Source organism: Nanorana parkeri, unplaced genomic scaffold (assembly GCF_000935625.1).
Source record: "Nanorana parkeri isolate BGI_ZX_2015 unplaced genomic scaffold, ASM93562v1 scaffold185, whole genome shotgun sequence".
NCBI classification, from domain to species: domain Eukaryota; kingdom Metazoa; phylum Chordata; class Amphibia; order Anura; family Dicroglossidae; genus Nanorana; species Nanorana parkeri.
The window spans coordinates 610,631-633,311 of NW_017306453.1; the positions used below are offsets into that span (position 1 = coordinate 610,631).

Genomic DNA, 22,681 nt, shown 5'->3' on the forward strand with positions numbered 1-22,681 from the left:
AGTGGTCAATATCCCATTGTCTATTATGAAGCTAGTTGTTACAGGCTTTAACTCTTGGTCGAAGGGATATTTTCAACAAAGGCTAGTCTCATTGGAAAAATAAGAGATGAAAGAGTTGGCATAAAAGGTATATAAAAAATGACATAACTTTTATGTATGTTCTTGAAATCTAATGTGAAGGAATAAAAGGCAATTCAGTTTTTCTAAAGCGGCCATTTTCTGTTTTTACTGCTATAATTACCTGTAACAAATAAATTCAATTTCCAATGTGCTGACATACGTTTTTTAGTATAGTACATTCAAACAATTGAGACACCTAACTATTAAGGCTGTCATGAAGGCGATGACTGGCATTTCAACAACGATATTTTAAAAATCGCTACTTCAAGTTTCCTCAAGACAGTACCAATCAAACAGAATACAACTATGTTGCTTTGTACATCAAAAACTCAAGTAGTGCTTGGTATTTTCCAGATATTATATTGTATTAGGTAGCACAGCAAGCTTGAAACTCTTAAAAATATGCTACAGATGTTGTTGTCCACAAAATGCAAAACGTCTTTCAGCTTGAGCCAGGAATGATTCCACAAAAGAAATAACCAGAGTGTAACAGAGACTCTTACTGCTGTTCAATTAGGCCATTCTTAGCAGGTCCTGCTCTGTTAGCCTCCAGATTTCAAGTGCAGCTTCATTGTTGTACAGATATTTTTTAAATGTGCTATTCATAGTAGGGCAGCGCAGTGATGTAGTGGTTAGCACTTCTGCCTTGTAGCACTGGGGGTCCCTTGTTCGAATCCTGGCCTGGTCACTATCTACAAGGAGTTTGCATATTCTCCCTGTGCTTGCATGGGTTTCCTCCCACACTCCAAAGATTTTGCCCTTGCATGTATGCATGTAATATAGGGGCCCAGATCTTAAGCTCCCACATTAGGGTTTGATGTGAATGTGCGCCCTGTAAAATAGTCAGCACTACATAAATACCAACAATATTAGATCTGTCTAGGTTCTCATTTATCCAGAACATGGAAGTGCTAGGAACTGTGCTGGGATACATAATCAACCTATTATCTAATAAATGGCCCACTGTAGAAGGGGGGACTCACTGGTCTTCCGATACCTTAAAACCCAATAGAACTACCAGTTTAAACGAGCAAAATATACTCTGTGTGCATCAAAACAAATGGTGTCCAATTTTCAACAGTTTGTGTTGAGTTTGTGGAAAAGCTTATTTCCTGCCAGCATGCTGCAATATGACACCCTTGCTCTCTATGGAGAAGAGATCATCTCTCGGTCAGAGAACTGACATGTCCCCAGCTGAATCATAGCCAGAGATCTCCAATCAGCAAGGAGCATGAGCTATACTGCTTACACAGCTATAGGTCTAGGCCAGCAGATGATGTGTCAGTTCTCTGCAGAGAGACCACTACTTCCCCACAGGGAGCAAGGGTCCCACTATGTAGTTGTTGGCAGGGGACATGCTTTGTACTCAGGCTGTGGCTGATTTAGAAAGAAAACAAACTGTAAGACATTCATCACCTTTTTTTTAAGCCCCTAGAATGTATTTAGCTGATTTAAACTAAAGATTTAATTGGGTTTTAAGGAAAAGTGCTATCCTTAGTAAGGGGTCTAAAACACCTGCGTAAATGGTATGCAGTACCTATGTTGTGCTGTGCCTGTTAAAAGAATCCTGGTATCACACTGCATAATTGACTGACAAGATTCCAATTGCAGTAAATCTCTCTGACATACTTTATCTAGGACAGCCACAGTAATCACAGAAGGCTGAATAGTTACTTCACTGAGGGGTCAAGGTTTGAAGAATGGCAGCTCCCGGTAGAGGCTTTTTCAGTAAGGTATGTAGCATGATCATTGATTCACTTTAAATCTGTTGATATATCCATTGTGCCCATGGGGTCATTTGGCAGCTGTGTTAGCTCTATATAGCAGTCTGTAGTTATCTACTGTTGAAAATGGAATGTGCTCATAGACAAGCAATGCGTGCATCTAGAGTTCTCATATAACATCAAGTACATGTCAGTTAAGCTCACTGAATCCTTTAAAAGCTTTTTGCAGAAATAACAATGCAAGACAGATAATTAGCTGCTTGGAGGGATCTTAAAGCTCAAATCCAAGCAGATATAAAAACACGCCATATGCTCCAGCTCAATAAATCCTGTAACTGTTCCTGCAGCCTGTACAAAAAAATTAAAAAGGAGTCTGTTCTTTATGTGTTTGCAGAAGTGACTTCCACGAGCTGCTAGAAGCAGCTCTGGACAAGGCATGAGACAGGTTGCCAATTTAGCCTAATGCAAAGTAGGATGTACATGAAACTTGGGACCAGCAAGTTGCAAGGAGGAGAGGAGGAACATCAAATTCTTCACATATGATGTAGGCTTCCATTTAGCTTTTTGTATAGGCTATAGGGACAGTGCCAGATAACTTAATTCTCAGGGGAAATTATTTATCTTTTAAAGTAGTATAAAACTCTCAGATTTTATTTTAAATAATGAATCCAGATGAAAATATACATTGCCAGAAAAGTATTTCTTTAAATTTTTTCATAAGTACAGTTAACCCTCTATTTACGCTGGGGTTAGGTTCCTGAGGGAATGGTTGTAAATAGAAACTCAGTATAAAATTGTCAATGGGAAGCAAGGGAGTTATGTTCCAGACCTTTCTCAAAATTGACATAAGTAATAATATACAGGTACAGTACATTATATTTAAAGCTGCTGCATGAGCTCACAGAAGGTGCTTTACATACAATGTATCTGTGTATTGTTACTTATGTCAATGAGAGAGTCTTGGAACCTGACTTCCTCACTTTCCACTGACTAACTTTATTTACTGGGTTTCAATTTACATCAGTTTCTATTTACAACCATTCCTTATTTTGAGAGAGGCATGGAACCTAACTCCCTCACTTCCCATTGACATACATTATATATTTGGTTTAAATTCACAACACTCCCAGAAAAGGGTGCTATTTTGAATCAGTGCAAATTGAACCGTTTCAAACCGAGAGCCACCTGTATTTACAGTCATCCTGTTTCCAATCAACTGGCTCCAACTGTCAACTTGGCTTCCCTGAATATCCTGTCCAGTACACGATTACAAGGGATAGAGCAGTCTCCAGCAGCCTTACATCTACTAGCATGAAGTAGGGAAGAGGGATGAGAGGGGGCAGGGAGCAGGGGAATGACTTGCCTTGCTGTGCCTTTGTGTTTGTAGAGACATGCACACCTTACACAAGTGTGGCTCCATAGGAGCCTGTCAAGAAAAGGAACTATCCTAAAGACTATCAGGGTCAGTGTTTAGGAGAGCAGCTGATTCTGCAGGTTTATTAAGCTAAATATTTTAAACATTAAGGAGCAGTATCCATTGTAGGTGTTATCTGCATTTTAAATTTAGCCCAAAAAGACAGCCACATTCTACTGGTCTTCAATAATGAATCCAATCTTTATTTGTAATCCATAAGTGTGTATATGTATACACCACGAACATGTTACCAAACACAAATTTAACGCAATCTTATTGGTGAAACGCGTTAGAGGGTTCCATTTGTGTTGGGGAGCATGCTCGTGTTGTATACACACTTGTGGATTACAAATAAAAATTGGATTCATTATTGGAGACCCGTGGAGTGCGGCTGTCTTTTTGGGCTGGATGGACTGAAGGTGTGAAAGCACCGGTTGGCCTACTTCTGTGGGTATCTTCGATACATGGATTTAGTCGGATAATAGGAGCAGTGAGATTTCTATGTGAACTTTATCTGCATTTGAAATTGCTTAAAAGCCTTTTGACTTTATTATAACTTTAAATTAATTTTTGTAAACATGCTGTTTATACAGACATAGGCATAACACCCATTTTCATATATTATACTGTGATTAGTATTTCTGGCACTAGGTAGTCGTGTTAAGTGTTTATTGTTTGTATATTGTATTGTCTTTCCTATTGGAAATACATGACTAAGGTGTAATTTTCTTCTGCTCTCTATTCCTCTTGTTTTCCAACATTAAGGGCTCTGCCACATGTCCAGCAACATCTTGACCATAGGCGTGCACACGGGATGTGTAGGGTGTGCCTGGGCACACCCTAATCACCCCAAGCACAACACCAAAATCATAGCACTGCCACAGCACACGTCTATCCAGACATGGATCTGCATCTACACAGTGATCAGGCTGGATCAGCATGATGTATGCACACTGGTGCTCCATAGGGACGCACGGCCACAGATGGTCTAACCTTCCGGTGCAGAATGGGACCCTGGGCTGAGGGTTGCACCATCTGTGACCATAAGTCTTCCACCTGGGAAGGTGCTTCCCGGAGCAAAGCCCACTATATAGGACTGCAAAGAGATACAACCTGCAGAGTACCCATTCCCTGGGCACTGACAGTACATCACCTATTATTACATGGGGCACCCCAGCCTGCCTGTGCCAGACAACACTAAGCCTGGGCCAGCTTGCAGCCCAGTGGCGTATTGTGGGGGAGGGGCGGTGGCCCTGAGAACCAAATCTTTAGGGACACTCCGGGGGCCCAGTGAGATTCGTTCCCAGCCCCCTCCCAACTTGGAGGAGGCATGGCACGTTACATTTTTAGGTCGATTCTGCTGCCTGAGGCCCCAGACTTGCTGTGGACCTCAGGCAGGCTTCTGGGGAACCACAATGGTACCTGTTTACAGTGCTGGCCACGCATCACACAGCTTTCCACTGGCCCTAACATCACCCCTGCTGATCCTCCACATCTGCCCCTACTGCGATCTGCCCCTGCTGTGATCTGCCACACCTGCCCCTGCTGTTATCTGCCTCTGCTGTGATCTGCCACATCTTCCCCTGCGGCAACATGCCACATCTACCCTCTGCATTTCCACTGCTGCAATCTGCCACATCTGCCCCAGCAGCTGTCGATATTACTTTGGATGAGAGTTTCTTTTGATCACAAATCTGTGTGTAGTGACAGAGGGACTTATGCGGCCTAGAGTGTGACCTCAATAGTGGGACTGTATCGTGGTTAGGCCAGGTCGAGTTTTGCCTAGAGTTCCCAAGGGGGTTATGTCTTGCTGTTCTGCCCCTAGAGAAGTAGGATTTATGGAGAGCTCCATGCAAAAGGATTACAGAAGAGACATATTGTTTGCACTGAGTTGAAGATATGGGAATGTAAAAAGTACAGCCAAACCTTTTTGGGGACACAGGAGTACATTTACTAATTGACTCCTGTGACCCAAAGCCACTCTACTCTACTCTGCTCTAGAGCCGGAGCCAGTTGTGCCCACCCCTCCCAAGTAAGTGCTGGAGAAACTGAGAGCAGAAGGGGAATGCCTGTGGGGGGCAGTAACTGACAGTCAATGCTCTCTGCAGGGAGAGGAGACCGCGAGTGAGGGAAGGTTACATGATCACTCAGTTGCAGTGTCCCATGCAGGCTCTAAGCTGTGGGTAGAGTATATTTTTCTCTCGCCACACTTTTAATCCATTCATGGTCCCTCTACGTAACCAATGTACTTTCAGTCAGTGGTTTATCTTGCAGTTAATATTATATTTTGCAATATCAAGTTTAACCCTTCCTTGTCCGCAATCTGTAAATTAACATGCCCCATGTGAAGAGAACATTTATTTACATTCCTTTGTGGCACTAGGAACCCACACCAGTGACAGCGCTGGCCTTTGATTAATGATCAGGAACCACTCTGATTGATTTCCAATAATGTGATCACTATGGTAGCTAGTCATAGTGATCAGATTGGTTTGCTTACAAAATAAACAGTGCATGGCACATTGATACCTGGCTGGGGCTGTTAAAGAGAAATTCAGACTAATATATATATATATATATATATAATTAGTATTCACAACAGGTACACTACGCAAGTATAAGTAAATGAAAAAAATAATGTTTCAGTAAGTTTTACATCATGCTTCGCCAAATACAGTTTTTTCGAGCAAATAGTTTTTTGTGCGTCTGTTGCAATTTTTCTCTGCTGGAGATTATGCCAGAAATAGCACTGCCTGTTGCAAACTGACAATGCTGAGCTGCGGCCTCCCAATCAGCAGCAACACTGTCGGCCAGCCATTTGGGATCTTAGTTGGCCATTAGGCTGCATAAACTTGACAACCATTCAAACGGCTAACTGAAGGAGTGCAGGCTGAGATCGCTGCTGCTAAGTATGAGCCAGCAGCTTAGCGTTTTCAGCCTGCAGCAGGAAATGCTGTTACTGACAGGATCTCAAGGTATAGCATTTTGCAATAAACTCTGATTGCCTGAATCTATTTGCTTAGGAAAACTGTGTACAGTGAGTTATGATGGCAAACATGCTGAAAAATAGATTTTAGGCATACATTCATTTTAAAATATTAGCTCTATAATAAGTATACAGTACTTGTCAGGCTCCCACCATTTCTCTTCCTTTTTAGCTTTCACTCAATAGGTGCAAATGTACATTTATGGGCCAAAATACTCACTCAGTAAAGGTGGCAACCAGTTGACATTGACTTCACAATGAGAATCCAGAAAAGTTAACACTTCCCCTTTAGCTACAGATGCTCCCAGCAGTCGGGTACGGATTAGTCCCTCTCGTTTCTTGGTGCGTACAATCCTTACTTTTGAATAGTATGACATATATTCCTCCAGCTTTTCTTTAAGATGTTCTGCGATAAGAAAAAAAACAGTAAAGATAAGTATTTGTAAAACATTATTTTAAAACCCTAAGACAATCAATTTCAATCTACAATCTACAAAACTGTCATTGCATGTGGGATATCTGTACATTAATACAAAAAAACATATCTACAGCCTCCAACAAAGTTATTGATGTTATTCACCTATTACAACAGCTGGAACAGGTTGGTTTATAACTATTTAATGTTACCTATTTCCAGCCAGAAAACCATCAGATTAGGATTCTACAGACGCCAATTCAGGAAACTAATGGATAAATTAATTGAGGTGCATGAAATGCTTTGAAAACGTATTCACTCCCCTTGGACTTTATAATATTTTGTAGAATCGCAACCTAGACTAATAAGACTACAGTTACAGATTTGGGTGACCTGCGTGCTTCTCTGAATGTTGAAGATAAATTGCTCCACGGTGCCTGCAGCTACAGAGGTTATGAGAAGGCTTGTTTTAAAGCTCATTTATAGTTTGCCTATAATATGTAATTTTTTTTATCTACATAGACTGGCTACTGCTTCACTTTAAGTCATTCCAGTAAAGATGTGCTTGTGTTTTAGGGTCACTATCCTGATGGAAGGCAAAATCTGTTCCAGTCTCGGGTATCTTGCAGGTTGAAAAATGTTTTCCTCCAGAATTGTCTTATATTTGACTCTGCTCATCTTGTCCTCAATCCTGACCAGGTTCCCAGTTTGGTCAGATGAAAAGAAACCCCACCATATGTTACCCCCACTACAATGCTTCTCACAGGAATGAGCAGTGTTGATTTCCACTGCTAGCATATTTGTAATGATTGCAGGACTATGCATACTTTATAAATCTTATCTAGTGTATCTCTTTGTAAGACATATTGCAGACTAGACATGTACACCGTCAAATAATTCGGTTAGGTTCGTTTTGGATTTTTCATTATTTAGTTTTCAGGTCTGAAAGTCAATTCATTATGAGATTCATATTTGGATGAATCTGAAATTTTTATTCATTGTGGATAAGTTAAATGATATTTATGAACACAATTTATTTGCAGCAAAGTGACATTAGAAAAAAAATTACATTTTTCTTTTTAACTTTTGACAGTCCACAGAAACAATAAGAAAAAAAAACAGCGTGCGGCTCCCTCCTTTAATGACCCTTTAATGACATTCGTAAAAAATTCAGATGCATCCATAGTTTTTGTTATCGTAAAATTCGAATATGTTTTGGTTTCGTTATTTTTCATTCATTTTGGGAAAATCAGAACGAAGCAAATTGCACATGTATATGAAAGACTTCTGCTCCTATTTTTTTTTTAAATGTCTCTGTAAAACCTTTGAGGATTTATGAATAAAAGCATGAAGTCAATTGCGTTTCCAATTTATGATCATATTAGGCTCTCCCCTTCTACTGTGATTTCACCATATATTTATTCACAGCAAGACATCTAACTTTTAAAAGTTGACCTATTCTTAAATTATTTACTGATAAACACCAGCAGCATATATTGTCTAATCTGATAAATAGAAAAATAAATTAACTGTTAAGTATATCCAGCCCAATAGCAACCTTAATGTATTATATATTATGCTGAGAATATAGCAGTATTGCATGACATATACACAATGCTGTCACTAAAATTACAGATCTTTGAATGATAATATACTGTATAGTGTGGAAGTAATTATTAGGCATTTATATAATATGACCTACTACACAAGGACAGGAGACATGTCCTCTGCAACTACATTTCATTACCTTATGTAGAAAATCCAACTGTATGTATGAAAATGCAATGTTGTAAAATGTGCAGCAACCCATAACAACCCATCAGATTTCAAGGAAATTAAGTCACATAAGTAGGATTTCTGAATACTTACAATTAATTAGTGCACTTTGCATGTTATGTCATAAGCTATTGTTAGTCAGAAAACAATTCAAAATCACCTATGTGTTCTAAGGTTTAAAACAAATCCCATTACTTCTGCTTTACTGAAAGTCGGTCTGTGTTTGGAATCAGTAGTTACTACACATAATGGATTTTTCCACAGTAAGATTAAACATTTAGGTGCCTCTCACTAAAGGCTGATAAAACACTGCTATCACACATTGTCAATCATCAAGGGACATCCCGTTAGGCTGCTTTCTTTGTCTCCTAAACATGTGTTCCTTTGTGATTGGATGCAATGGCCACCTATTTTTAAACTTGTCTTATTAATGAGTTATCTAGAGATGTTGAATTGTACGCAGTGTAATTGTAAAGATAGTGTATTTTGAAATACTGTCCATGGTGCTGAAAGGCTCACAAACTGCAGGATCCATCCAAGCATCTAACCAGCAAGCCATGCCAAACAAACCGGCTGATATACTTATTGGAAGAGGGCCAGGTGATTAGATGCCTTCTGCTATGTTGCTAGCAGCCTATATGAACTCCAATGTCAGTTGTGTGCCCCCAGTTGATGCATTTAAAAATCAGGCAACCCTCTCAAAGCCCCTGTCTGATGACAATGAGCACCTAGCACCAGTAGGGGGTTAAAATGGGTAAGGTTGAAACACTTTTTGTGTTTTTATATTAAAGTGCAACTAAAGCGCATACCATTTTTTTACATTTTGAATAGGGTGGAGAAAGATTGGAACACCTGTCAATTTGTTATCTTGCTGTCCGTGTCCCTGTTATGGAGATCCACCCTCTCTATTTGTCCTGGTAACTGTTATGACTGAAAGTGAAAGAAAATCCCACATTTTGGATTGTCATCAGATATGGGAAATCTTGCAATTGGGACACTAGTTTTGGTGACCCTGCTGACCACCAGGGAGTTCCCTCTCTTTCTCACTTACTGTAGTGGCAATCAGACAGGAAGTGAAGGGAAATCTCCCCAATGGGACATTGGGCAAAAAAAGCTGACAGGGGTCATAACCCTCCTTTGCTCTATCCAAAACAAAACAAAAATGTTTTGACTGCAGTTCTACTTTAAGTATTGCACTCCACACCTGGGAGTTACATTGGACACATTTTCCTTTAGGGCAAATCCTCAATGTTCCAGCTACGTTAAAAGTTTATAAGCTTGTACCATTTTATCTATACTTTTAAAAGTAAATGTGGTAATACTTGTGATGTCATGTTTACTTGAACATGAAGTTCTCAGTGTATTATGACACAATGTGATGACATATATTACACTTAGGAATATTGCACCTAAGATTGAAATACTCCTTGTGGACTTAATATGAACACTGACCAACTTAGATTTTCCAAGGTTATAAAGAAATGGGTTTCACTGAGTTTCTTCCTATTGCCAGGAAGCCTTTTTACCATAATTATTTCATCCTCTGTCTGAACTTGCATCTCTTCATTTATATTATTTGTAATAATTGCATACATAGTATACTTATAACTTATTTTAAACAGCAACATGAAATGTATCTTATATATAGCCTTAGAGCCACTGAGGAGGGTGGTTTGAGTGCTTTATAAATGCCATTGCAAATGAATAACTAGTAAGTAGAATAATTACAAGGCTTTTAAGTCAATAAGCAGGTTATGACTCATGTTCTATATGCAGTGGTGTGTCTTAGGAAATATGTTGTGTATGGGCAAGAAAGTACATATGGGCAAGAACGTACATAAATACACCAGGCTGTGTATTTAATCAAGTTTACCATCATGTATGACCTTGCCTCCCAGTTTAAATACTAAATCTATAGGAAGAGTCCATATTCACTGACTCCACTATAAATTAGTATTCATTAAAACTGATGTATATTCATGTGTACATGAATACACAAATAATGGAAAGACTCACCGCTCCAATTCCACCTCTGACTGTCGGCCAATTAAATCATCAGGTGCAGGCTACAGTGTGCTCCCACTCCATTAGCAATTATTGTACAATCAGTCACACAGAAACCAGTATCCATAAAAATCCAACTCTATTGTGGTAAATTCCATATAAAATCCAAAGCCAACTGAAGCTTTCAGTCTGTTTTACACCTGATTGTATTAATGTGCTGCTTGAATGGGGGATTGATGTTATTTGTAGTTTCCCCATTGCTATTGTTTGAAGGTTTATTTCAATTTTAGATAACGAACCTCATGGGTTAAGAATTTATTTCTCACCTGTGAAGCAGAGTGGTATTCAGCTGATATAAGCAACTGGAATGATAGAGACTTCACCTCTATTATTATGCCTAGGTGGTGAAACGTGTGAGCGGCATTGGTGTGGGAGACACACTATGGTGGTGAATTTGCTATAATACGTTTGACTTTGGATTTTATCTGGAATTTACCACAATCAAGTTGGATTTTTATAAATTGGACATGTGACTGTTTTCTGGCTAATCAGAAAACCCTGTCCGAAAAGAAAATTACATTCCGAAAGATCCGAATAGCAAAACTAAATGGCGTTCGGACCCGATACCTGAAAAGTATGAAAAATCAGAAACAAAATGAAGTGGAACCAATGTTTTGCCGGCTTACATGTCTAGAAGTCAATGTCCATTATAAAATGGTGTTATGACTTTAATTATACCTCCCCTGCTTATTATTACTTTATCAAACTTGTTCAGTTATGTTGTCTTTATGCAGAATGCTTTGCTTATATATGTGTTGGTAACTTGCACTCTATGATCCATCAGTTTAATGTTGAATTCTTGACAACTACTTTGAAGGGCTGCCGTTGGCATATGGGCTGTCAGCTGATTGGCAGCTGAAATCAAACTGACAATAGTATGGCTATATTTATAGAGATTCTATACTGTTAAACAGCATTACTGTTTAATTAAAGCAAATTTGCTTATCAGCCCCCAATAAATTCTGAAGGTAACGCAGGCATAATGAGATGATTTCATGATACTGTATCTGATACTAGTCTTTGCTTATGCATATCACAAGCATTCAGCAGGAGTTACAGGAAGGATCCAGAAGAACAAGAACAATATACTAAAACCCCTGGATTCCCCCACCCTAAAGTACATGTAAAGCCAAAATATTTTTCTTTAGTTTGGTATGGAGAAAAGAGGGGTCAGAGCCCCTCTTAGGTTTTTGTTAATGCTGTCTGTGCCCTCACTGGGAAGATTCATCCTCTCTATTTGTCCTGGTAACCACTGTATCCAGGACAGAAAGTGAGAGAAAAATCCCAAATTTTGCGTTGTCATGAGAACAGGAATAGCAGGAACGTCTTCCACCGGGGACACATGTTCTGGTGACAGCTGTCTAAGAGAAAATGTATCTAATTTTACAGAGATTTACCCTCTCTCCTTGTTTTGTCTGCAGCATAGCAGGTCAAGGGGAATCTCTTAAATGGGACACAGATGGCAAAAAAAACCAGATAATAATGTAACATTCTCCTTAAAGTCTGACTCCACATAAAAAAAATGCTTATCATGGTAGATAAATGTTGTTTAGATCTCGTGTGTGATTAAAAATGTGATGCCATACAGTATATCACACTTAGGAAGAATGCTCATAAGTTTGAGATACTCCTTGTGAACTTAATATGAACTGTAACCAACTTAGATTTTCCAAGGTTATAAAAAATGGATTTCATTGAGTTTAATATGTGAATTTGTATCATCAAGTGTCTGATTTAAATTCATGTGGTGCATATAAAAATATAAATATAATATATAAAATATATAAAGTATTCAAAAGACAAACACATAAGTCTTCATATTAAGACTATTAATAATAAATGTACACTATGTAATGGTAAGTATTTAGAGCTGACCTCACAATGGGTCAGCATAATAGCCGGGCAACTAACATTTTTAAGATGTGGTCACCAGCTTAGCCAAACATTTCTCCTCGAAAAGGATTACTTTCATAATTGATTCGGAGCCTACATGTATCTTTTAGGTAAAGTAATAGTGTCTCTTATAATCCCACCCCTAGCACAGTGTATATACACATCCACAATCCTTGTATGATTCCCTGCTTGATCAGCTATTGCAGTAATGAAGCGGGGCTTCTAAGTATGGAGAAGCATGTGACCTCCCCCCACTGACAGTGCTTAAGCCTGAGTGGTCAATCCCTGTGATATAATCCACCCAGGGAAGATACAACACTACCGCTCGCTCCAGGTGGATTCCTGCAGCAGGGAGGTTTTGAGGGAGAATATCTTGTTGGAGGTGGGAGTAATGACTATCAGGAGGCACTAATGGGAGGTTCTGAATGGGCACAGTCTCTTTGAACTTTATCTACTGTAGTAGTTTTTTTTTTTAAACAGTTCTGGCTACAGTACTTACCTCAGCTCTGCCCACATAGTGATTCCTTTGTACCACTTTATGTCCTCATGAGGAAAATGTGTGAGTGCAGGGTATCCTGAACCCGCCCCTGAGGGATGTCATCACATCAATGCAGTTCTCTGCATCAATAACAACCACCCACTGCTAGACACAATTTGAAGAGGAGCTAAACAAATATGGCAACAGCACAAAGAGGTAGACTAACCTGTTTATTGTTTCATATTGCACAATGCAATCATCATATTTTAGAATGGCTGGATGGAGCCTGATGCATCTCACTACAACCTATCCTGTTCAACTGCATTAGTGCCCATAAACATGGCAAAGGCACTATCCAATAAGTTCAGTGAAACCTTGAGGCTGTTCCTCTATTCTATTTGCTTCACCTGAAGCATGAAGTAGTTGGGACATAAAGGGAACTCAGATAGGCTATAACTATATGTCTACATGACAGTGACACACAGCATTCTCCTGTAGGTTTTAGGTATTTTGCCCTATATGAATTCTCCAGCAAATTTTTCCCTAATTGGAGTTATTGCCACCGACACACCTCAGGAAAAGTGTGATAGTATCTATACATTGCAATTTAGCCTTTATTCAAGCTGCAGCAGTAACTGTCTATTTGCTTAAATTTTATACAATAGGGTCTCTTTTAGGTTGACTTCATGTGTAATCACTCTTCCCTCAAATCATACTGCATTTTAACAGAAAAAGGACACTGAACACTTTTTCTGTAAATTTTTACTTCCTAAACTTGAATGTGAAGTATTGTCCTTCGCTATCATTTTAAAAAAGATTCTCTCTGAAGGAAATTATAATGTGACATGCAAAATATCAAGTGGAATGGGACGCAATGGCCTTTAAATCTCTAGGAGACCACACAATGAAGTCATTTATTAGCACAGAGCTCTATCCTGGCTAGTTCTGCGTGACTATAAAATATTAGACTATGATGGCTACATTTATAATCCACAATATTACATAAATTTTACTTGCAGCAGGGCAGACCTTAGGGAGTCGTCAGTATTTAAATTTTACACCGAGCAATAAATGGAACACCTTAGATATAGAGAAGTCAGCAATCCTGTCACTGGGAAAAAGAGGCTGCCCAATTTGTGATTCAGAAAGAAAATATATTATTGGCTCCCTCACACTGTAGATTAGATAAGGCTGTAAATCAGAAATTTGATGTGTGCCAAGTACCTTACTGGGCAGGAGTTGGCCCAGGATGTGACAAACAAGCCTTGTGAAGAAGTGATCCTTGCCGAAATGCTGTCAGTGCTATGATGATAAAAGGCCCAGTGGTGATCCCTTTCACTGATAACCCATAAAGCATTCCTCTATTGTAATTGTTAATACAGCTTTCTTTATTCAGCTTTAGGAATGAATATTTATTTCTGAAAACTGGCATGCAAGATACCAATTATATGTCCCTATCAAGCTAAAAGTAATGTATACAGTGCCTCGTGAAAATAACATTGCACCACACCTTTCTTTTGCATCAGCTAAAACAGCTAAGGAATATGTTTAAATATTAGGCTGTTACCTTAAACAATAACAGCTTTAAAGTAGAAATGTGGCCTCCCATTCAAAAAAATGTGCTGCAGTTCCTCTTTAGTATGCTGAAGTCTTTACAGTCTCCAATAAAGTCTAACAAATATTTTGTCAGTCATCTAGTGAAGTCCACCTAATGCAGCATCCTGTGCAACAATACTGCAGTACTGCTAATCTTCTACATCCGGTACATTGGTGTGCAAGGAGGAAAGTACCAAAAGGAGAACATGTTAAGTCCAGGTTAAATGTTATTCAGATGCTATCATAAAAAGCCAACACATTTTAGGGGTTCATATGGTCCCTCTTATCAGGGCTTGGTACTGTTAAACAAACTGTGTACTAGAATGATAAAATTGTAGGGTTTATTCTGATGAGAAGTCCAGATGCCAGTTAAGCACTTACAAGACAGAACTGTTTGAACAACACATTTATCACGAATGCTCAGCTGGATTTACTAATTTTCTCTTTTTTGGTCTTTTCCATATGTGGTATTTAAATGGACAGAAAGTCTACATAAGACACATTTTTATTTGATTTTATTTAGGTGCTTTGAGAAACAATGGTTTTAATTCACAGGGAAGAACAAAATGTACTCTATAAGGAAGAGTGGGGAAAAATAGTGACAGAGACAAATTAGTCCTAAGTTTGTTTTAGCTTTTCTAAAACATTTTTTGTATTATATATTATGGACTAAATTAGTTCCAGTTCTACATTCTCAGTAGTTTATTACCAGATTCCATAGCTCTTGTCTTGCAGAGGAATGGTGCTTTAAGATATCAAAGGAAGAGTAAGGACCATAACAATATGGTAATTTGTTTCAAAAGGTTTATGAATAGAAAAGTATTATATGATCTCTAAGGCAATGATGTAGTCTCACCTGCACATGTCACATATTCAACACTTACAGGGTCATTCGCTAAGCTGCCAGAGGCAGCCGAGTGAATAACCGAGCGGAAGTGAAGTGAGCCGAACAACGTTTGGCTTTTCACTACGGGTCAGTACGGCTGATTTCCGCCATACGTCAGCTGAAACCAGCCATACATCAGCTGCCTTCGGCTGCACTTTGGTCGGCCGAACATGCTCTGCTCTGCATGTTCGGCTGAGCCAAAGTGCAGAAGGACTTTGACTCAGCCGATCCAACATCTGGATCAGATGAGCCGAAGCTTCGGCAGCTCACTCGCTGCTGTTCGCCCCTATTCACATAGGGGCCGAACAGCACAGCAGTGAGTGAATAACCGAATGCCGCCAAGTGGCATTTGGCTCGGCTATTCTGCTCGGTACCTCTTTGGTACCGAGCAGAATAGCAAATAGTGAAAAAAGTTGGAAAAAAAAGTTGAAGCAGTGACAGTTAGCTCCGCCCAACTGTTTCCTAATGGCTGGCACCTGCTAGAGTCTTCTAACCAAAAAATAATAATTTCTCTATATCAAAAACCAAAACAGGTGGGAAATGGGGAATTGTACCTTAAGGCTCCATTCACATGGGGAAGTCTGGGATTTCTGCAGCAAGAACCTATGCATTCTTGGGCAGGAATGTTAGGTGTCCCCATTCAGATGTGGCTGCTGTACCCATTAAAGTAAATGACAGGGTATCAGTGGCTACATCTGTCAGCGTCAGTCCGCATGTAATCATACATGGTACAGTTAAATGCAGTTTGGGATAGATAATTGTTGCTGGACACAGGTAGGAAGTGTCTAGCGACATTCAGCTATTGAAAACCGCTGTCACCCTGTCATTTACTTCAATAGGTACATCAGCTGCATCTGTACAGGACACCTGGGATTCCTGCCCTGTGCAAATGGGGCCTAAAAATTGCTCTGTTCATTCATCCCTCCTAGTCAGGTTGCACTCTGTCCTGGCAACAGGATCTGGTGGGCAGGCTTTTATAAAGCACCATACCAGTGTTGCATTCTACAGGTCCTGGCAACTGTCGTTTGCCAGAAGGTATCTGATGCCTTTTGTAAAGCACCATACAAGCCTCATATTCTATGAAACCCAAAACAATTGATTCCTAGATGATGAAAATTACAGAATTACATGGTAGCAAACAGGAAGGAAGTTAGAGTTCCAGAGAACCCAGATGTGAGTAGCAGGACACAAACCTCACTACCATTCTTCATGCCCTCACACCATATTTTAACTGAATCCCCTATATAAAAAGTAATTCTTAATTAAACAATATACTTGCAAATTTCCTCTGTTACCCTCTGATAGAAGATATTCTTTAACAGATCAGTCCATTCTTTATTCTACCAAACTTTCTCTAGACATACTGATAAACAAGGTCCTGTTAGAGGCATCCTATTGCTCTTATTTTGGCACTGAACCAACCCTTCATCTGTTGTTTATAGCCACTGACTATAGAAATAGAACATGAACAGAATACATAATTAAACTCTTTTTTTCTATGCTTATATATTTTGCTATCTGTACACATAAAATAATCTAGACAGCTCCATACTTCTCAGCAGTGGAATAAAAATGTAAAACCAAAAAGTACCACTTTTAAATTTGCAGTTATATCAGAATTATTATAATTACTAAATATTGGCTGATTTGACATCTAAAGGTAATACAGAAATTGTGCTACCCTTAAGCTATTACAGCATAAGATTATTTCTGTGATTGCAGTGCGGTATAGGAGAGGAAGGTACAAGGATGTTAGCACTTCATCCTAAATAAAAGCAATAAAGGTTTAGATTTGTGCAGCTGTCTGTGTTTAGATGCACTTGTGAGTATAAGAAATATGCCCAGTAAACATATTCTACACTTGTACTAGAAGCATGAAGTATCCCGAACAAATTTCAAGTTCAATAAACCATTATGCTCCTGCAAAACAGTTTGGCCTTGATTCTATACGCTACAAGATTTAAGCTCGGGCCCTTGTTATATAATATTTTGCCATATGTGGAATTTCTTCTTTATGATGTTACAAAGACTGAAAGTTTTAAGTCCCTGAGTAGTGTTGCACTCTACAACCGGTGCACTCTACAACCTGTAGTTAGTTAAGAGGCATCCATCCAAGCATCAAAGATAAACTAAAATGATAAGGAGTTTTAGTTCTCTTTTATGTAGTGGACAAAGCTGCTTGTGAGAGGGATTGGAATCAGTCTCTATACTTTATATCACAGTGGTAAGTATAATATAATATTCACCCCCTGCATCTGGTAAAAAATAATTTGGACTTGGTTAATTTCCTAGTCCAGGCTGTCGCGCAACTAGAGAAAATCAGTAAGCAGCCAAGCAGGGCTCTACTTTTTAAAGTGTATGTTTTTTATGCCCATGGCTCTAGTCTCACCTTTTCTTGACATTGTGCTCAGTTACTTTGTAGACCCATACAAGATTTTACTATGCTTTATTGTATATATGTTCAGAAGTTTATTGTACAGAGCATTATACATTGTGCCCATCATAAAGGGAAGATGGGTCTTTCCTTGATATGCGACAAAAGGGTGACATTGTACACTGTAAAGCTCATTTAGGTAAAATAAACATACATGGGTTGATTTACTCTAGCCAAAGAGACTGTTCACTTTGCAAAAGGCTTGTCCCCTAATTTAATGAACATAGTGAAATTCACTTTGAAAAAGATACCCAATCACGCATAAGGAAAATAAAAAAAAACTGTATTTTTGCTTGCACATAATTGAATGATGGAAGTCAGCAGTGCTTCATCTCATTCTCTATGCTCAGGGAAAAGCCTATTTGTCATTAGTAAATGAACCCCACGGGGTGCATACATTTCACAAATGATTAAGCACAAGATAGTCTATCTGCTGATTGCTGTTTATCACTTCACCTTGGTACCCATTCCAGATGTCAGCCTAGGCAATAACCTAGTTTGCCTATACCTAGAAAAAGTCCTACCTAGCAGGTTTTTTCAAACACCTTTCCAATGTTTCCCATTTCCTTTTTATTATCAACACTTTTATATTTTAGGGAGCTCAGTAGTAGAAGAACATCCATTTTCACTGGGTTTTCCCAGTGATCGTTCAATGCAGTGTTTATTGAGTACATAATTGATCGCTCACCTGTTGTCATAAGAAAAAAAGCATTATAAATCTTTTCTGGACAGATGTGAAATTATGTTTAAAAGTGAATTTATCAGTTTTGTGTTGCTAGGTTACAGATGTTTGGAAAAAATATGGTGTGATTTATTAACACCATTAATATCTATACGCTCTATGGTGTAATCTCTCAATCTTTGTCTTCTGCAGCCAGGCTATTAATAGGGCTTTGCCTTACAAAACTCCATGTGATTCAGCTGCTAGTTTTAAACATGCTCAAGGAAAATATGTCCTTGTTATTTTGGCAGACATAAAAAGTTATTAGCTTTATTAACACAGCATGAATCATTTATATCTATTAGGAAGCTATGTAGTTAACTGAATAGTAAAATTGTAACATGGTGGTTCTTAAGAAGTTTAGAGAGTTCAAAAAAATATTATGCTAACAGCTTGATGAATGTCCTGTGAGGAGCGTGATTCGGAGATACTTTACACATAGGGCAAGTGAATAAACTGGCTACATTGGATCTCTGTCTGCTATATGATTAATGATTGTCTCAGTTGTTTACATTAACATCTCCAGGATTCACTTAGTCAATTTATATCATGTGATTATGTATATTCACTTACACCTTACGGAAAGCATAAGCTATCAGTGGCAGTGACACAAAGGGGTCTATTTGTAAACAATTCTCATTGGTCCCATGAATCTCTGCAAATGCTCATCCTGTGTGAATGGTTGCACAAAACAAATGTTCTTCTTATATTTTCTTTATAAGTTGAATGTATTTTTGAATGTAATCTTGTAATACTGCAATATTGCGATTATAGTATTACCAGATGACATTCCAAAAATACAACAAGAACGCTGGTTTTGTACATCCATTCGCACAGACGAACATTCACAAATTTGTAGGGCCAATGACTCTTCAAATTGCTACTGTTCTGTATCATTCATGGTCAGTCAGTGGCACTTTAAACCCTCCACAACAATTCCACAATTATTGATATTTATTGGCACTTTAACCCCCACTTCTTATTATAAAATGTCAGTGGCACTTTAAAAATCCCCAAAAATCCCATGATGTAGACATGTGCGCCGGCAAAAAATATGTGTTTCGGATGGTTCATTGTATCACCGTGAACGTCGGAGTGAGAGCAATAATTCTAGGCCAACAATCATTGTACACACTAAATTGATGAGTGGTAAAAGTTTTTAATGCGTTGCCTATGACTAGTTTTGGGTACCATATTCCATACATTGAGCATGGGAGGTTTCCGAACTCATTACTTATATGTCATCCGGTATGCTAATCCACTGTTAAATTTAAACCTGTTCCCGCTAGAAGTGCGGAGATTAAGAGGGGACATGATTTTGATGTACAAAATGTTTATTGGTGATGGCAATATCAGCAAAAAGCTTTTTACAGTACATTCCATAACAAGGACTAGAGGCCACCACCAAAATTGGTGGAGAAAAGATTTAACCACAGAATTTAACCACGGTTAAATTCTGGAACGTGCTGCCACAAACAGTGGTATCAGCTGAGAGTATTGAATCATTCAAAAATCAATTAGATACCTTCATCAGAGACCGTAGCATACAGGGGTACAGGTACTCTTAAAAACAAGATCACACAGGGACTCGTGTACACACATACACATGCACAATCATACACAGACACACAAAGGTTGAACTTGATGGACCTGTGTCTTTATTCAACCTCAAAAACTGTAGTGCAATTATTTATGTAACTAAACTGATGAGCAGTAAAAACTTTTAAAACGTCGCCTATGGGAAGTTTTGGGTATTGTAGTTTTTGTTGCGGTAATTTTAAGGCTTGACATTTTTCGTATCTATTCACCCGACATGACCCCATCTTCTATATTTTAAGAATATGCTCCCGAATGTCAACAAAGAGGCACGGAACTGTCACAGAATAACAGACACACAACTCTTCACTCCGAATGACATTCTGGAAATGTACAAATTACCATAGTTTCAATTACTATGTTATGTAGTATAATAGCAACACATTACATAAGAAATATAGCAGGAAAAGCATGGAACATCTACTAGCTAGAACATAGCATTTAATGGTTAACAGAATTGGTAGAAAAAGCTACTATGAATATGAGCTATAATATATTAATTAAACTGAATATAAGATGCTAATTTGCAAGGCAAAGATACACGTGGGAGGTATTCTTAGGCTTTTTAACACAAACAATACATTTTATATTATATCTGTGCTGTAGTACAGGGCACTTACAATTAATGTTTAAGAGGATTGTATCCCTGATACACTTGTAAATGTTTTATCTGATTGTTTTGTAGTAAATGTTGCAGGAAATGTTAGGAAATAATAATAAGTGAGCAAAAATACATATTAACACAGAAAGTACTTAACACATGTAAAAGCATCCAGGTAAATACTAGCACAGATACATGCTAACATAACCAATAAGTAAATACATACTAAAGAAAAATAGTGCAAAAATAAAATGTGTTCTGTATGCTAAGGAAAACCCTTATGTAGCCTAGCCTTAAAGAGACATTGCTCCAGGTATGAAGTGTAGGCACCCTGAGGTGAATGAACATCTCTGCAGCAGCCTACCAGACCTTCCTTTTTGGCTGCAACTTGGCCATTCTGACAGACAAAGCTCTAAGGCTGGGTTCACACCTGAGCGGGTTTTTTATGCTCGTTTTTCAGCTTGTATTTTGTCACGTTTTTTCGTTCAGTGAAACGCCCGTTTCACTGGCGGCATGATTTTTTTCTGTTTTTTTCCTTTATTTTGTCTATTTTTAATTTTTTTTTTTTTAGTTTCACTTTTAAACTTCCGTCGGCTCCGCCTCCCTGCGTAGCGGCCTGCTCGCAAGGGACGGAACCCGGAAGTCGGCAGCCGCTGAAGACACAGTGGGGATCACGGACAAGGTAAGACCTGTACGCTGTATTCCCGAGTGTGGCTCGGGGGTTACTGCTTTGTTAACCCCGATCCACACTCGGGAATACCAATGGCAACGCGCGGCAAAACGCCCCAAAGAAGCTCTTGTACTTCTTTGGACGTAGGGCGTTTTGCAGCGCGTTCCTTCGCGCTGTAAAACGCCCAGGTGGGAACCATGCCCATAGGCAATCATTGGTTTTCACATGTTGAGCGTTTTACAGCGTGTAGGAACGCGCTGTAAAACGCCCAGGTGTGAACCAGGCCTAACACCATGGTGTAGTCAGAACTTGTTAAGCTCAACCCCTTCATTCCTATAAACCAATAGCAATATACAGGGGGCGGGCGGGGGGTGGAGGGGTCTCTGGCACTATAAGTAAGTGCTGAAACTTTGTCTGTCAGAATGGCCCAGGTTATGACCATTACAGAAAAGTTTGGGAAGGTGCCTCTACTTTACATCTGCAGAAGTTCTTTTTGTAATGCAAAACTGATGTGTGTATGGCCAGCTTCAGGCTGAAGGTATATACATACCCCTCCTCTCTACACTGAAAACAACTTGTGAGCTTAGTGTTCAATGCAGAAGAAACAGAAGAAACATGCTGCCACTACCAAGGCTAAAAGGGAGCGCTTTCTCTCTGACATGAGATAGCTTACAGCATCTGGTGGCACCCACAGACAAGAAATCATAGCCCGATCTGGGAAAAAATTATTGTAATGTGTAATTGTCATCTGAACTTCTTGGATGTATAAATTGCACACCTAATTAAACTTGATTCATATCAATCAGAAATACAAATTTATCAAACTAAAAGGCCATCACAAACATTACAATGTCCAAATGATTACATTACAGGCATGTAGAGTAGTATACAAATCTACTACACTACAGGCTATATCAGTTATATCAATGTAGATCTCTTGTATTTTTTATTGCTGGTATTGCAGTTCTACCATGAGCTTCATTGGAAAGGTGGTCTATTAATTTTGCTGTATGATTTGTCTAGAGAAAAATGACAGCCTTTTAGCTTTTCCAAACAGTGATGAGGAGTATTTGAACTCAGGTCTATTAGAATCTGTTGGATCAAAAATTAATTAATGCTCGCCATCCAATAATTTGTGTGCTAATTGGTCTTCATTGGATTTTAATTGTAGGACACCATCTCGCAGAAAAACCATCTAAGAAGGGCATGTTAAGGACATTTTCAAATCATTCCAGTATGTATCACCTGGAACATCACTGTGGCCCACGTTATGGCCATGGCGCTATCTAATGTAGGGGGGGGGGGGG

The 22,681-nt window shown here is 38.9% G+C and overlaps 1 protein-coding gene across 2 annotated transcripts in view; it reads right to left on the bottom strand.

Moving 5' to 3' along the window:
- The window catches only part of GALNTL6 (polypeptide N-acetylgalactosaminyltransferase-like 6), a 996,922-nt gene that overhangs the window by 239,438 nt on the left and 734,803 nt on the right, over window positions 1-22,681 (bottom strand). For both annotated transcript variants that reach the window (XM_018555137.1, XM_018555136.1), the window contains one exon: window positions 6,465-6,650. In XM_018555137.1, the coding sequence (XP_018410639.1) occupies window positions 6,465-6,650 (186 nt within the window). The remainder of the gene's footprint in view (window positions 1-6,464; window positions 6,651-22,681) is intronic.